Genomic DNA, 15,397 nt, shown 5'->3' with positions numbered 1-15,397 from the left:
GAGTGAGCTTGTGTAAAATTTTCACCTGCAGTACTAAACCCTAGCTTGAATTAATTTAAACTTATGCAAATAAAGCTTGAAATGGTTTAAATTTATTCAAGCATGTTACTAAGGGTTTCATGCTTAGATCTTTTCACCATGTGATGTTCTGTAATAGAGTAGTTCATAATAAATTTTTTTAAGAATTTATAACACTGTTTTGCTTAAGATTTAAAATTAAAACTTGAAATTGGAACTTAATTCAAATGCTTTAGTTTCTGTTTTCAGAAAATTATGAAAAATTCATAGTAAGTTCATCTGCTAGAAGTAAGCTTACCCACAAAAATTCAAGTCCATAGCCTTTGTGGATTTCAAAATAAAAATCAAACTTGTTAATCCAATTCAATTAATTTAACTAATTATGATAATTAAATTAAGATACCAATAGTGGGGTTAAATTCAAATTGCTTGATTATGAAGTTGTGTTTATCCAATGTTAGATTGTAACTTTATCGTGAAGTAAAATTCTTAACTCAAGAACCATCTAATTCGAATGATTGCATATCATGTAGAGTCAGTGACACTTGACGACGGAGACTACGAACTAGTCCCGAAAAACGAGCAAGGGTTTTCTGAAGACCCGGTGAACGTCATCGAGACTTTAACTGAAGCCCCAAACTAAGGTTCGGAAGCTTTTGACAACCCTGCCCCTAGCCCCGCTCAAGAAGGCAAGCCCCGATGCATAACCCAGTATTTTAAATTATTACACTTATACAGTTTTCTACTTATATATCTATATTATGCATTAAGTCTAGGAGTTGAAATAGAACCCTAGATGCATGAATCTTAGGAACTTGTATTGCGCCTGAGTCCTTATCGAATAGATGCTTTGCTAATAGGACCGACAGAAGTCGAGTGATTTCCTATCACTCGCACGACATAGGAGTTGAATGTTTACTATTCTGCAATCACTATAAGGATGATGGATGGGATCATGTGCAGTATCATAACATGAATGGTTACCCCGTCGGTGTTGGTAAAAGTTGATAAGGTCGCAGTGTGTGGTAGCTGTGGTTAAACGTTTGAAAGTACTAGCCACATGCCGTGAAATATGGAAAGCGGTAAGTCTAGTAACCAATCAGCCCGAGGAGTGGACATACTCCCACCACTCGTAATTTGGTTTTTCACACACACAGATGTGCGGGAGTACGTTCCGAGCAGCGGACGGAAGTACAGTAATGTAGTTGTGCTACAAACGTATGTCCTGCATATTGGATATGCGTATGGTCCTACAGTCGCTTGTGGTGGCCCTGATCCACGAGTCGGAATGAAAGGCAAACGGTTGCTTCGGAATGATCTTTGAATATTCCAAGCGTGTGAGTTAGGTTTACCCTTGCAAGGTTATGAAACTCGATTCAGAATCGTCCGTTTCTCGCGGAGATTGAGACTGCTTATTCCTTCTGCCACATAGAGTAAGAACTATAACAATTGTTGGAACAATCTTAATGGATGTTAATCTCTATCTTGCTTGTCTAGTATAGGTGCTTACCTAGTATGGATAATGAAACTAGAATCTAAAGCTAAAATATGAAAGCTAGATCATACTCTTTGTTGCTTTTCAGCAAAAAGAAAATCAGAGCCTCTCAATCCTTCATGGTTTTGTTATGGGCTAAGTATACCCAATCCCGGTTAAGTCTTGCTGAGTATTAGCATACTCAGTCTTGCTAGTCTATCTTTCAGGTGTGACCTGTGAGAACCAAACGGGTAGTCCAGCCTGGCCATTCTCTGTTCCGTTTAGCTGGTCCGTGGAATGGGATCCGTCCCCGGCTGGCAATGACCCTCCGGAATGATGCCATATTTCGGGCTGAGCGTGGTGTCAACTTTCGCGACATGTGTAGTCGCGTGTGAATTTCTTCCGCTGTGACTCGGAACAAACTGTTGAGCTTGTTGTTTTAAAACAATATTTGTATAAGTTACCTTAAGCTTCGAAACAGTTCTGTAATAATGTTCAATAGGTCTGTAAATTAACAGTTGATGAGCTGTGGTGTGATTGTAAACTCACATTCGTGTGAGGTAAACCTACTTCGATCCTGTTGAACCGTGGTTGTATCGGGCGGACCAATAGGTTGTTCCATTTGAAGTGCGTTGAGTTAGTATCGTTTGTATAGCGATGACTAGAGCGCTTGAGCTGGAATAACTCAGGTGGTTCTGCCACAGGCGGTCAAGGCCAGGTAGAAAAGGGCACGTAGGTGGTTGCGCCGCATGTCGTGGAGCGGGGGTGGCGTGGCCTAGGTGCAGCACAGCGAGACGCTGACGCGAGCAGAGTGGGGCAGAGGCGAGGCGGAGAGGAGCGAGGTGGAGCGGCTGAAGGTGAGGGAGAAAGCTGACGGATGGGTCCCACTCGTCAGTGGTTCAGGCGGTGGAGAAGGGATAAGGCCGGCGAGATCGCGGGCTGGGATGAGTAGCTGGCTAGCGTGGGGCGCTAGGTTGGGCCGCGCTGCGGGCTGGGCTAGCTAATGGGCCGTGCGGGGTGTGCTGGCAGGCTAGTTTTGGCCAACTGGGCTGGTTAGGTTGCAGGCTAGGGTTTGGGTTAGGGCTAGGACCTAGGGTAGCAGGCCGGGCTGGTTTCGGGTTAGGGTTAGGTTAGCTTTTGGATTTAAATTTGAAGGGAACACTTCAAATTTAAATTCAACACAATTTCAAACTAAGAAAATAAATCCCAAAGCGATTTAAAATAAACAAGATAGCTTCAATTAAATCCCAACAATTCCAAATATATTAACAAGAATATCCTTAAACCAAATCAAGCCAAACAAATTCAAACAAGCAGATTCGGAGAAACTCGAATATCTCCAAATTAATTCACATTAACAAATTAGTCCTTCACTTATATTAGGTTTCATTTTGCTAGGAATTTGGGATACAAGAAAGATATCCTTATATTATCCCTAGGTTCTAACACTTACACAAAAAGTTTTTGAAATTCACGATTTTTGCATCTTAGAATATTTTGGAAAAATCCGGGATGTTACAGTGGCACTCTTTATTCATCCAGAAGAAGTAGATCTGCACCTCACGAAAAACCTGCTGCAAGCTTTTGTTGAAGCTTCGGGCTTGCACACCAATTTACAGAAGAGCTATGTGATCCCTATTCATTGTGAAGGTGAAATTGTGGAGATTGTCAGCACCACTTTACAGTGCAAAACGTCCAGTTTTCCTACCACATACTTGGGATTACCCATATATAGCAAGAAGCTGAGAAGATGTGATCTGCTGGCTTGGATTGAAAAAGTAGCCAATAAGCTGCCAGGGTGGAAAGCTTCACTAATGACACTGCCTGGTCGCGTGGTTCTAGTACGTTTCGTGCTCACTGCTATACCCATCTATCTGCTAGTGGCTATCAAAGTTCCTAAGTGGTTTATACGAGCAATAGACAAGATCAGGAGAAGTTTTGTGTTGAAAAGAAGGAAGGATATCAATTGTGGCAGTTGCTAAGTTGATCTTTGGGGGCTGGGTATTCACAATCTTGAAATCATAGGATAGGCTCTTCAAATGCGCTGGCTCCGGATAGAGAATACCAAACCTGATTGACCTTGGGCTGGTCTAGAAGTCCTAGTACACCCAAATACTGCCGCCATGTTTGCTTTATCAGTCGTGACCACAGTTGGCAATGGACGGAATACTTTATTTTGGTTCGACCATTGGCTACATGGAGGACCTATCTCCAAATGTTCTCAAGTGTGTGCCTTTGAAAGTAAGGAAAACAAGAACGATGTTTGAGGCTATGCAGCATCATACTTGGGTGATAGACATTAGAAGTGCTCTCTGCTGGCGTGGTCTTGCGGAGTATCTTGAGCTGTGGGTGTTGGAAATAAATTTTCAGTTAAGATATTTGTGATCTTCACTGTTAAGTAAACATTTAAACCATCTAAATGTGATTAAGGAAATTTAATGATAAAACCCTAATGGGCTGTGATCAGCAGGCCTATTAGTCCTGTTTCCAGAGGCTGGCCCCCAGCCCCACAGTGCCTATAAATATAAGGTCATGGTTAGCACTTAAATGACCTAATCATCTCAATCTAAAATCCTAGCCACCGCTAGTCTGATCGCTAAGGGCATTGGAGGGGTTTGGAAGGCCAAGCACTCCCGTCGGCGCCCGGAGGACGCCGATTCGCCGCTACATCTCCTACACCGACAAGAACGCCTACTTCCTCTACGGATCAGGCGTAAATGGCTGCTGCTACTGCTAATGCTGGTATAATGATTACCATTTATTCCGCATTAGATTGATTTGTCATGAACTAGGTTATGTTAAGATTCTGGATAACGTGCCGCTAATATTAAGTTTTGGCAAATTCTAACAATCGGTATCATGAGCCATCTTAACCTGGTCATGCACGGTCAATTTTTGAGCCATGTTTATGCCTCTGTTTTTCGTCGGTTTAAGATACAAAGGTGCTGTGCAGATTAGATCCTATTGCACAGTTAAGTTTGATTCATGTTTTAGACGTAATTAGTTCCAGCAGAAAGGCTTTTCTGTGTTAATCATGCTTGATTAGATCTAAATCATGGTTAATTAGATTTCTGATCACGAGATTAGATCTAATCTAATTCGGTTTATGTCAAGTTTAAGTTTAATCTTGATCTGTTAATGCTAAGTGTCTCGGATTAGATGCAAATATTTAACATTTATTCTAATTCATGGTTAAACCGAGACAAAATTGATGATTAGCTATGCAATTAAGGTTAGGGCTTACTGCTACTTAATTTGTTTCCCAAATTAGATCTCTGTTCATGTTTAATTTCCGCAAAATTAGATCTAAAAATCATGAACAAGATGTATAAGTAAGCATTGAGAGGAAAGGGAATACAAATCTTAGATCGATTTAAGAAAATCCTAAATCCCGTGATGAACCCTAACCCTAACCTTAAAATTGAAGAAGAAATTACTCTACCCAGTGCCGCCCGCGCGCCTCAGCTCCTGCGCGCCGGCGCACCCGCGGCCAGTGCCGCCCGCGCGCCGCAGCCCCCCTCGGGCGCGCCACATGGGCGCCAGCCTGCGGCGCCGCCGGGCCCCACCGGCGGCGCGCGCCCGTGCGCAGCGCGGCCCCTGCGTGACGCGCTGTTGGGCCGGCCCGCACCCGCGCGCCTCCTGCCCTGCTGGGCCACCTCCGCCTGCGCCTACGCCAGCCCGTGCGCGCGCCACCTGCACTGCGCTGCTCGGCCACGCGGCAGCCTGCGCAGCACCCTGCGCGCTGCACCGCCCGCCACTGCGCGCCAACCGCGCGCCGCTGCGCCGCCCGGCCAGCTCACCTGCGCGTGAGCCTGCGCGCCCCTGCGCGGCTCGGCCTCTGTGCCGCGCGCGGCTTGCGCGCCGCCTACGCGCCAGCGCTGCCTCTCTGCCTGAGCGGCGGCTGTGCCCGGGGAAAAGAAAGAAGTGAAGTGAGGGTGTATGTTAGGGTTTCATTCCGACCACATATATTTATGTGAGGTACCGTGAGTTCCTGGCCGTCCGATCGGAATGGAGCGTCCAGATTCACCCGCATTAGTGTTTTCGCGGGATGGGCCAAATGGGCCAATTGCACAGATTGGGCTGCGCGTATAGAGAGATGTTTTGGGCTGTTTATGAGTTTTAGCCCAGTTAATGTTTGAAGTCTTTTATTTACTGTTTCTTATGTTTAAAGCTCAAGTTAATTGCTGTTATGTTTAAAGTTTTAATTATTTCTGTTGCACTTATTATTACCAGCATTATGTTAATTAATTTCCATGAGTTATGTAAATGTTTTTTAATCCTGTTTTAGTTGCATTTATTCGCTGAAAATTATGTTCATCCACCATAAGCAATTAAGATGCACTCTATTTAAATGGAACCATCGGGAAGTTTATTTAGAGCACTTGTAATTAATTCTGACCATCGTTGATTTAATTATGAGTTTTAGTGATAAATTTCATTTCTTTTCCCCATCGGTGATGCAAATTGAAATTTATGTATAATTTTAATCAGACCATCGTAGGGTTAATTTCATACTTCTTATGCGCATCTTAATTGTAAGTTTAATGAAGTTATTGTTCCCATGATTTTCAGTGAACACTGTGACGGGCTACCTGAAATCCATTGAGCCACTGAATGGCACCAACTATCCAAGCAGGTATAAAGATGTTAATGTTGCCATTGCTGTGTGCGAGTATGATCTCGCCTTACGTCAAGACAAGCCAGCAGAGCCCGCTGATCCCGATGGTGATCGTACTGCCATTGAGAAGTGGGAGAGATCTGACAGGATGACCAACATGATCATTAAGAACACGATCACTCCGGCCATCTGTGGTGCTATTCCTGATAAGGACCAGGATGGTAATGATCTGAGCGCCAAGGCATATCTTGCCAAGGTGGAGTAGAACTTTAAGAGTTCTTACATGACTTATGCTAGCACCCTGATCATGAAGATGCTGACTTCACAGTATGATGGGCAAAGTGGAATCAGGGAGCACATTATGAGCATGTGTGACATGGCAAATAAGCTGAAGACACTGGATATGGCTATCTCTGATGGTTTTCTGGTGCACTTCATCATGACTTCTCTGCCAGTACAGTACAGTCCCTTCAAAATAAGCTACAACACTCAGAAGGCGACTTGGAGCATGGCTGAGCTCATTAGCTACTGTGCTGAGGAAGAAGAAAGGCAGAAAGCTGAAAGGATGAAGGATGCTATCAACATGGTCAGCGAGCGCTTTAGGCGTGTTAGCATGAGCAACACTCCTAAGCATCAGGCTGAGTCTGGCAGCAGCAGGCAGCATAAGAAAAAGTTTAAGGGCCATAAGAGCAAGGCCGTGTCACATAAGAAGACCTCTAATGAGAGGTTGTGCAAGTTCTGCAAGTCACCTAAACATGAGCAGAAGGAATGCCATGGATTTAAGGAGTGGCTTAAGAACAAAGGTACAATTACTGATTATGTATCTTTTATTGATGAATCGTTCTTAGTGAATTTTTATCCTAATACTTGGTGGATTGACTCAGGTGCCACTGTGCACATTTCCAATTCACTGCAGGTATTCAGTTTGATCTGAACTATAAGAGAGGGGGAGCGAAGCCTAAGAGTGGCTGATGGCAATGAAGTGAAGGTTGAAGGCATTGGGAGCTTTGATTTGGAGTTACCAGGCGGCTTCAACCTTAGTTTGCATGATGTTCTTTATGTTCCCAGTTTGAAGAGAAACCTTATTTCTGTTTCGCGTTTAGATAAGTCGGGACATATTTGTGAGTTTGGCAACTCTGTGCGCAACATTAAATTTCATAATTTAAGTGTGGGCCTTGTTCATTTGCAAGGTGATCTTAATTTGCTCTCTCTTGATAATGTTTATTCTGCAATGAATGTGGATGATGTATCGCATAAGCATAAGCGTGATGATGAGACTTCTTCGAAATTGTGGCATTGTCGTTTGGGCCACATTTCGAGGGGGAGAATTGAGCGTCTCATAAGAGAAGAGATACTCCATTCATTAGATCTCTCAAACTTAGATCAACAATGCGTTGATTGTATTAAGGGGAAATTCACTAAGACAATTAAGAAAGGAGCTACTCGGAGTTCGGGCCTATTAGAAATAATTCATACTGATATTTGTGGCCCGTTCCTAGTAAAGTCTGTTGATGGTTTTGACTCCTTCATTACTTTCACAGATGACTTCTCTCGTTATGATTATATTTACCCCATTCGTGATCGATCCGAGTCATTAGATAAATTCAAAATATTCAAAGCTGAAGTGGAAAATCAGCATAATGTCACTATTAAATTAGTGAGATTGGATCGAGGTGGTGAATATTATGGGAGACATGCTTCATTCGGCCAAGTAACCGGACCATTCGCTAAGTTGAAGAGAATGGTATAAAGGCCCAGTACAGTATACCAAGCGAACCACAGCAAAACGGAGTTGCTGAGCATCGTAATCGTACACTAATGGACATGGTACGTAGCATGCTTAGTTATTCTACTTTGTCTGTAGAACTGTGGATGGAAGCATTAAAAACAGCTGCGCACATACTAAATCGTGTTCCTTCCAAATCCGTGCCAAAAACACCTTATGAGTTGTGGTTTGGGAAGAAACCATCGGTTAATTATCTACGTGTGTGGGGCTGTCCAGCCGAAGTTAAGTTATTTAATCCACAGCAAAAAAATTAGATAATAAGACGGTGAGCTGCTATTTCATCGGATACCCTGATAAGTCTAAGGGATACCGATTCTACTGTCCTGATCGCCTCACTAAGTTCGTTGAGTCCAGGCAGGCTGTATTCCTAGAGGATGCAGGAATCAGTGGGAGCTTTCCGAGGAGGGAAATTAATCTTGAAGAAATACGGGCTGAGCTTCCCATCCCGGTAATTCAAGAAACAGTAACACCTCAGTTAGTGCCGCTGTTTGTTCCTTCCATTCAGAGTACACCGTCTGTTCAGACTACGCCTCCTATTCAGAGTACTAGCGCTACTCCGCCTGTTGAAGTAGCTCCTGAGCCTGCGAGCGAACAACAAGCTGAGCAAATGGCGCCTAATGCTGAAGATGAGAACCCTGTCGAGGTGCCTCAGGCTGCACCTCAACCAGCACCTCAGCCTGTTGAACCATTAAGAAGATCACAGCGGGCTAGGAAACAGACAGTTTTCCCTGATTATGAGACATACTTAAGTGAAGATATGTATGATATTGGGAAAGCGGATGATCCTAACACGTTTAGAGAGGCAGTATCATGTGAGAACTCTGCCAAATGGGTTGAGGCCATGGAAGAAGAGCTTAAGTCCATGAGTTCCAATGATGTTTGGGATCTGGTAGATATTCCTAATGGAGTCAAACCAGTAGGCTGTAAATGGGTCTACAAGACTAAACATGATTCTAAAGGGAATATCGAACGATTCAAAGCAAGGCTTGTAGCCAAAGGTTTTACACAAAAGGAAGAGGTTGATTATAATGAGACTTTCTCCCCTGTGTCTAAGAAAGATTCATTCAGAATCGTTATGGCGCTAGTAGCTCATTATGACTTAGAGCTACATCATATGGATGTCAAAACTGCGTTCCTGAATGGTGACTTGGATGAGACCATCTTCATGGCACAACCGGAAGGTTTTGTTGTGAAGGGCAAGGAACATTTAGGATGTAGACTTGAGAAATCTATTTACGGGCTTAAGCAAGCGTCAAGACAGTGGAACCTTAAATTCGATCAAGTGATTAAGAAATTCGGATTCAAGGAGAATGATGTGGATAATTGTATCTACATTAAGATAAAGGGTGGTAAATTTATAATTCTAGTGCTTTATGTGGATGATATCCTATTAGCGAGCAGCGATAAGAGTATGCTGCATAAGACAAAGGGATTTCTTTCATCCAATTTTGATATGAAAGATCTTGGTGAAGCCTCTTATGTTCTGGGCATTGAGATACACCGAGATAGGACCAAAGGAGTACTAGAATTGTCTCAAAAGGCATATATTGAGAAAATGCTTAAGAGATTTAATATGGATAAGAGTAAGGTCACACCTATTCCATTAGCGAAGGGTGATAAGTTTAATGAAGCCCAATGTCCTAATAACCAATTGGAATCAGATGAGATGAAGAACATACCTTATGCTTCAGCTGTCGGAAGCCTGATGTATGCACAAGTCTGTACGCATCCTGACTTGGCTTTTGCTACCGGAATGTTTGGAAGATATCAGAAAAATCCCGGGAAGGTCCACTGGGTTGGTGTCAAGAAGGCATTATGTTACTACCAAGGCACTAAAGACTTCATGCTCACATATAGAAGATCAGATAACCTTGAAGTTGTGGGTTATACTGATGCTGACTTTGCTGGATGTGTGGATAGTAGGAAATCTACATCAGGATATATCTACACGTTAGCTGGTGGAGCTATATCATGGAAAAGCTCTAAGCAAAGTTTAGTTGCAGCGTCGACGATGCAAGCTGAGTTTGTGGCATGCTATGAAGCAACTGGACAAGCTGTTTGGCTTAAGAATTTTATTCCGGGCCTCAAGGTAATTGACAGCATTACGGAACCTATAACGTTATACTACGATAATCAATCTGCAGTATTCTTTTCGAGTAACAACAAGTCAAGTGGTGCTTCCAAACACATTGACCTTAAGTATCGTGTTGTGAAAGAAAGATGCCAGGATCGAACCATTAAGATTGAGCACATAAGAACTAATTCTATGTTAGCGGATCCGCTCACTAAAGGCTTACCACCGAACCGAATGTGTTTAAGCAGCACGTTACTAATATGGGTTTGGTGGATAGTCTTTAGGTCCTAGTTTTAGGGCCATTATAACTCCCAACTAACGAATAAGCATTCTACCGAGGTGTTTCAGTGAGACTGTGGGTAATGGGGTCCCAGTAGTGCATCAAGCTACTGACGACGCATTGGTCCGGTACTTTATATTACTACTAAGGGTGAACATTATTATGATACGAACATTAGCCTTAACCGTTCGATCAAGTGGGAGAATGTTGGAAATAAATTTTCAGTTAAGATATTTGTGATCTTCACTGTTAAGGAAACGTTTAAACCATCTAAATATGATTAAGGAAACCTAATGATAAAACCCTAATGGACTGTGATCAGCAGGCCCATTAGGCCTGTTTACAGAGGCTGGCCCCAGCCCCACAGGTGCCTATAAACATAAGGTCGTGGTTAGCACCTAAATGATCTAATCATCTCAATCTAAAACCCTAGCCACCGCTAGTCTGATCGCTAAGGGCATTGGAGGGGTTTGGAAGGCCAAGCACTCCCGTTGGCGCCCGGAGGATGCCGATTCGCCGCTGCATCTCCTACACCGACAAGAACGCCTACTTCCTCTACGGATCAGGCGTAAATGGTTGCTGCTACTGCTAATGCTGGTATAATGATTACCGTTTATTCCGCATTAGATTGATTTGTCATGAACTAGGTTATGTTAAGATTCTGGATAACGTGCCGCTAATATTAAGTTTTGGCAAATTCTAACAGTGGGACCTCTTATCTGGCTTTGTTCTTAATGCCACGGATGACATTCATAATTGGAAGTTTGAAGCTTCAGGCCTTTATTCTACAAGATCAGCATACATGAACTTCTTTGTCGGCTCCTTCTCTTTCGAACCATTGAAGTGGCTTTGGAATTCATGGGCCCCTAGCAAATGCAAAACCTTCATTTGGTTGGCAATTCGAAATCGCTGCTGGACAGCAGACCGACTGCAAAAAAGAGGTCTCCCCTACCCGGAACGATGTCCTCTTTGCGACCAAGATGATGAAAAAATGTTCAACATATCCTTAGCTCTTGTGTTTTCGCACGTCAGTTCTGGTTCTCTCTCCTGCAGCCCCTGAACTTAGCCCATCTGACGCCCGGAAGCAGCATTGGCTCTTTTGCAGAATGGTGGAGAAGGTCTTGGAAGAAAGTATAGATGAAGCATAGGAAGGGTTTTAACTCCTATGTATTCTTGGAGCTTGGACTTTATGGAAACAGAGAAATGCATGTGTGTTTGATGGGGTGGCCCCAAATCTGCAGCGGGCACTTCAGGCGTACAATGATGACTCTCTCCTATGGCAGTTTTTTGTGTGGTCAGGTCCTTTGTTTCACCTTTTTTCTGTAATAGTTTTAACACGATATTCTTGCAGCCCTCACTCTTGTCCAAGGTGAGGCGTTGTCCTATGTAATTGGACCGCCCCTTTTTCTCTTAATACAAAGATACGCAGCTCTCTTGCGTGTTTGTGAAAAAAAGAGTTAGCATCAGATTTTAGTTTTGTTCTTCATATTTGATGAATTACTGATTGTTGAGAATGAACAAAGAAGTAAAGAGTGTTAATTCTAAGGATCTGCTACCGCATGGATTAGACTAGGAAAAGCTCTGTTTAATGGCTTAATCAAGAGACAGAGAGAATTAGAGAGACAGAGAGAGAGAGAGAGGAGGGCGCGGAGTATACCTTCGTGCCCTAGGCCGGCGGTGGATGCAGACATGCCCGCCATGGTGGTGCAGCGCGGGGAGCTCGGGGCGGTCCGGCCGTAGGCGTACAGGGTTGCGGTGGCCGACGGCGTGGACGCGTCCGGGAGTTCGGGGTCGATGCAGCTGCGTCAAGGGCGATGCCGGAGGAGCTTCCCGCCGCTTACCGCGCTCAAGTTAGATCGGGTAGGTTGACTTGTTGGTGGGGTGGCGGCGGCCGGTGAACCTCGTGATCCGAGCCGCTGGCCCCCACCTCCTTTTATATAGCGCGGCGCGACGGGGGCCCACCAGTTAGGGTTGAGCTGGCGCGCCCCCGATCAGGGCGCGTGGGTGAGGTAGCCCATCGGCCCGTTAGGGTCCGATGGGCTAGGAGATCAATCTAACAGTCTCCCCCTTGATCTCACCCTGTACTTTTCTTTTACTTTTACCTTTTTCGCATTTCGTCATAGATTTGTGTATAGAGCATGCCTCATCGTCATGATCATCTGTCGATGGATTTAGCAGCCACAATTCACGCTTCCATTCAGAAACGGATTCTTTAACCTTTTGGGCCCTTGTAGTCCGAAGATCACAGGCTGTCCCTTAGCCCCATGCCGGCGACGTGTTCCTTGAACACGTTGGGTGGTAAGCCTTTCGTTAGCGGATCCGCAAGCATTTTCACTGTGCTTATATGCTCAAGATTTATAGTCTGATCTCGGACTTTATCTTTCACAACATAATACTTTATATCTATGTGTTTGGCAGCACCACTTGTCTTGTTGTTGTGAGCATACATTACTGCGGGCTCGTTATCGTAGTACAACTGTAATGGTTTAGATATGTTATCAACCATTCTTAGACCGGGTACGAACTTCTTTAGCCAGTTCACCTGCCCTGTAGCCTCATAACACGCAACAAACTCGGCATACATTGTGGACGATGTAGTGACGGTTTGTTTGCAACTTTTCCACGATATTGCTCCCCCAGCTAGGGTGAACACATATCCTGACGTGGATTTTCTGTCATCTCCTGCGTAATCGGAATCTGAGTATCCTACGATATGCAGAGATTCTGTTCTCCTGTACGTTAACATGAGGCCTTTTGTTCCTTGCAAATAGCGCAGAACTTTCTTTACCAATTTCCAGTGTTCTGGTCCTGGATTACTTTGGAATCTGCCAAGCAACCCGGTAACATAAGCTATGTCAGGGCGTGTGCACACTTGTGCATACTGTAAGCTTCCCACAGCGGAAGCATATGGTACCATTTTCATTTGATCGATCTCATATTGAGTCTTGGGGCATTGAAATTCCCCATATCTGTCGCCCTTAACTATAGGTGCAGGTGAGGCACTGCATTTGTGCATGTTGAATTTCTTTAGGACCTTTTCTATATATGTCTTTTGCGACAGTCCTAATACCCCTTTCAATCTGTCCCGGTGAATCTCGATTCCTAGGATGAATCTTGCTTCACCGAGATCTTTCATCTCAAAATGCGAGGATAAAAACTTTTTCGTTTCTAGCAGCAGACTAACATCACTACTTGCCAGTAGAATGTCGTCCACATACAAAATTAGGAAGACGTACTTCCCATTCTTGAACTTTGCGTAAACGCAATTGTCCTCGACATTTTCTTTAAACCCGAATTCTTTTATTGTCTTATCAAACTTCAAGTACCACTGTCTTGAAGCTTGCTTTAGCCCATAAATCGATTTCCTCAGACGGCATCCCAATTTTTCTTTGCCTTCCACGACAAAACCTTTCGGCTGTGCCATGTAGACGGTTTCATCTAAGTCCCCGTTAAGGAATGCTGTCTTCACATCCATTTGATGTAATTCCAGATCGTAATGAGCTACAAGAGCCATTATGATTCTGAAAGAATCTTCACAAGAGACTGGGGAAAACGTCTCGTTGTAATCAATTCCTTCTCTTTGTGTGTATCCTTTAGCCACGAGTCGTGCTTTAAACTTATCTATATTCCCTTGGGAGTCATATTTGGTTTTGTAGACCCATTTGCAGCCTACTGTTTGGCTCCTTTAGGAATTTCCTCTAGGTCCCACACTTTGTTGGTACTCATCGATTTTATTTCGTCTTCCATAGCGTCAAGCCATTTCGACGAATGTTCACTTCTCATGGCTTCTTCAAATGAAGTGGGATCATCCTCCATTTGAATTTCTTCGCTATTATAGACTTCATAGTCATTAGAAATAGCGCGCTTTCTTATTCTTTGAGGTCTCCCGTGAGCCTGAGCCTGCGGTGCCTCATCTATTTGGGGCTGCTGGTGCTCCTCTTCTTGTGCGGCAACTGGCTCATCAGGAGCCTGATGAATGGGTTCTTCTTCCTCATTCATCGTTACCACAGAAGGAGTCATTACAGGTGTCGGCATCGCAGTGACTTGCACTGGTGGTGCAGACACAACGAGCAGCGGGAAAAAAGATTCCTGAATCACGGGATTGGGTGTGTACACCCTCTTCTCCTCAAGATCAATTTTCCTTGCTGTGCCGCTCCCCCGGATCATTTGATCCTCAAGAAAAATTGCATGCCTTGTTTCTACAAATTTCGTCGATCTGTCTGGGCAGTAGAAACGAAAACCCTTTGACCTTTCTGGATAGCCAATAAATGGCAAGATACCGTTCTCGAATCTAGTTTTGCAATGGTCGGGTTAAACACTTTTACCTCAGCAGGACTCCCCCACACCCGCAGGTGATTCAGTGAGGGTATTCTGCCTGTCCACATCTCATACGGTGTTTTCGGCACCGATTTACTTGGAACTCTGTTGAGAATGTGGATGGCGGTTTTCAGGGCCTCCATCCATAAACTCATTGGCAACGTAGAGTAACTGATCATGCTTCGTACCATATCCATTAGGGTGCGATTGCGTCTTTCAGCCACTCCGTTCTGCTGAGGCTCGCCCGGCATCGAGTACTGGGCTACTATGCCTTGTTCTATCAGGAACTTGGCAAAAGGTCCTGGAACTTGGCCATATTGGGTATGTCGACCGTAGTATTCCCTCCACGATCGGATCTTACGATTTTAATCTTTAAATCGTGTTGATTTTCTACTTCGGCCTTGAATATTTTAAACTTATCCAAAGCCTCCGATCTTTCTTTAATTGGATAAATATATCCATAACGGGAATAATCGTCTGTGAATGTTATGAACGAGTCATAACCATCCACACTCTTTACATTAAACGGACCATAGATATCTGTGTGAATTATTTCCAATACACCTGTGCTCCTCTTAGCATTTTTCTTTATTTTCTTAACGAATTTGCCTTTTATGCATTCAATGCATTGTTCTAAGTCGGAGAACTCTAATGGAGGAAGAATTTCGTTTTTAATTAATCTTTCTATTCTCCCCCTCGAAATATGGCCTAAACGACAGTGCCATAATTTCGACGACGTATCGTGAGTTCTCTTACGTTTTCTATTTGCGAGTGTAGGCGAGGATACATTCGCATTGTTATCGCATACGGAATTAACACTTTCGCGTAAC

The 15,397-nt window shown here is 43.9% G+C and overlaps 1 protein-coding gene across 2 annotated transcripts; it reads left to right on the top strand.

Moving 5' to 3' along the window:
- The first annotated feature begins 4,033 nt into the window (after positions 1 to 4,033).
- Positions 4,034 to 7,219, top strand: LOC112901285. Of its 2 annotated transcripts, none has more exons than XM_025970163.1 (3): positions 4,034 to 4,234; positions 6,065 to 6,913; positions 7,027 to 7,219. In XM_025970163.1, the coding sequence occupies exons 2-3, from the start codon at positions 6,394 to 6,396 to the stop codon at positions 7,080 to 7,082; spliced, it is 576 nt and encodes a 191-aa protein (XP_025825948.1). In that variant the 5' UTR covers positions 4,034 to 4,234; positions 6,065 to 6,393; the 3' UTR covers positions 7,083 to 7,219. Both variants share the same exon structure in this region, with proteins under 2 accessions (XP_025825948.1, XP_025825949.1).
- Positions 7,220 to 15,397: the final 8,178 nt, after the last annotated feature.

The sequence above is a fragment of the Panicum hallii genome, chromosome 7, assembly GCF_002211085.1.
Source record: "Panicum hallii strain FIL2 chromosome 7, PHallii_v3.1, whole genome shotgun sequence".
Taxonomy (NCBI): Eukaryota; Viridiplantae; Streptophyta; class Magnoliopsida; order Poales; family Poaceae; genus Panicum; species Panicum hallii.
This window is presented reverse-complemented; position numbering and strand designations above follow the sequence as displayed.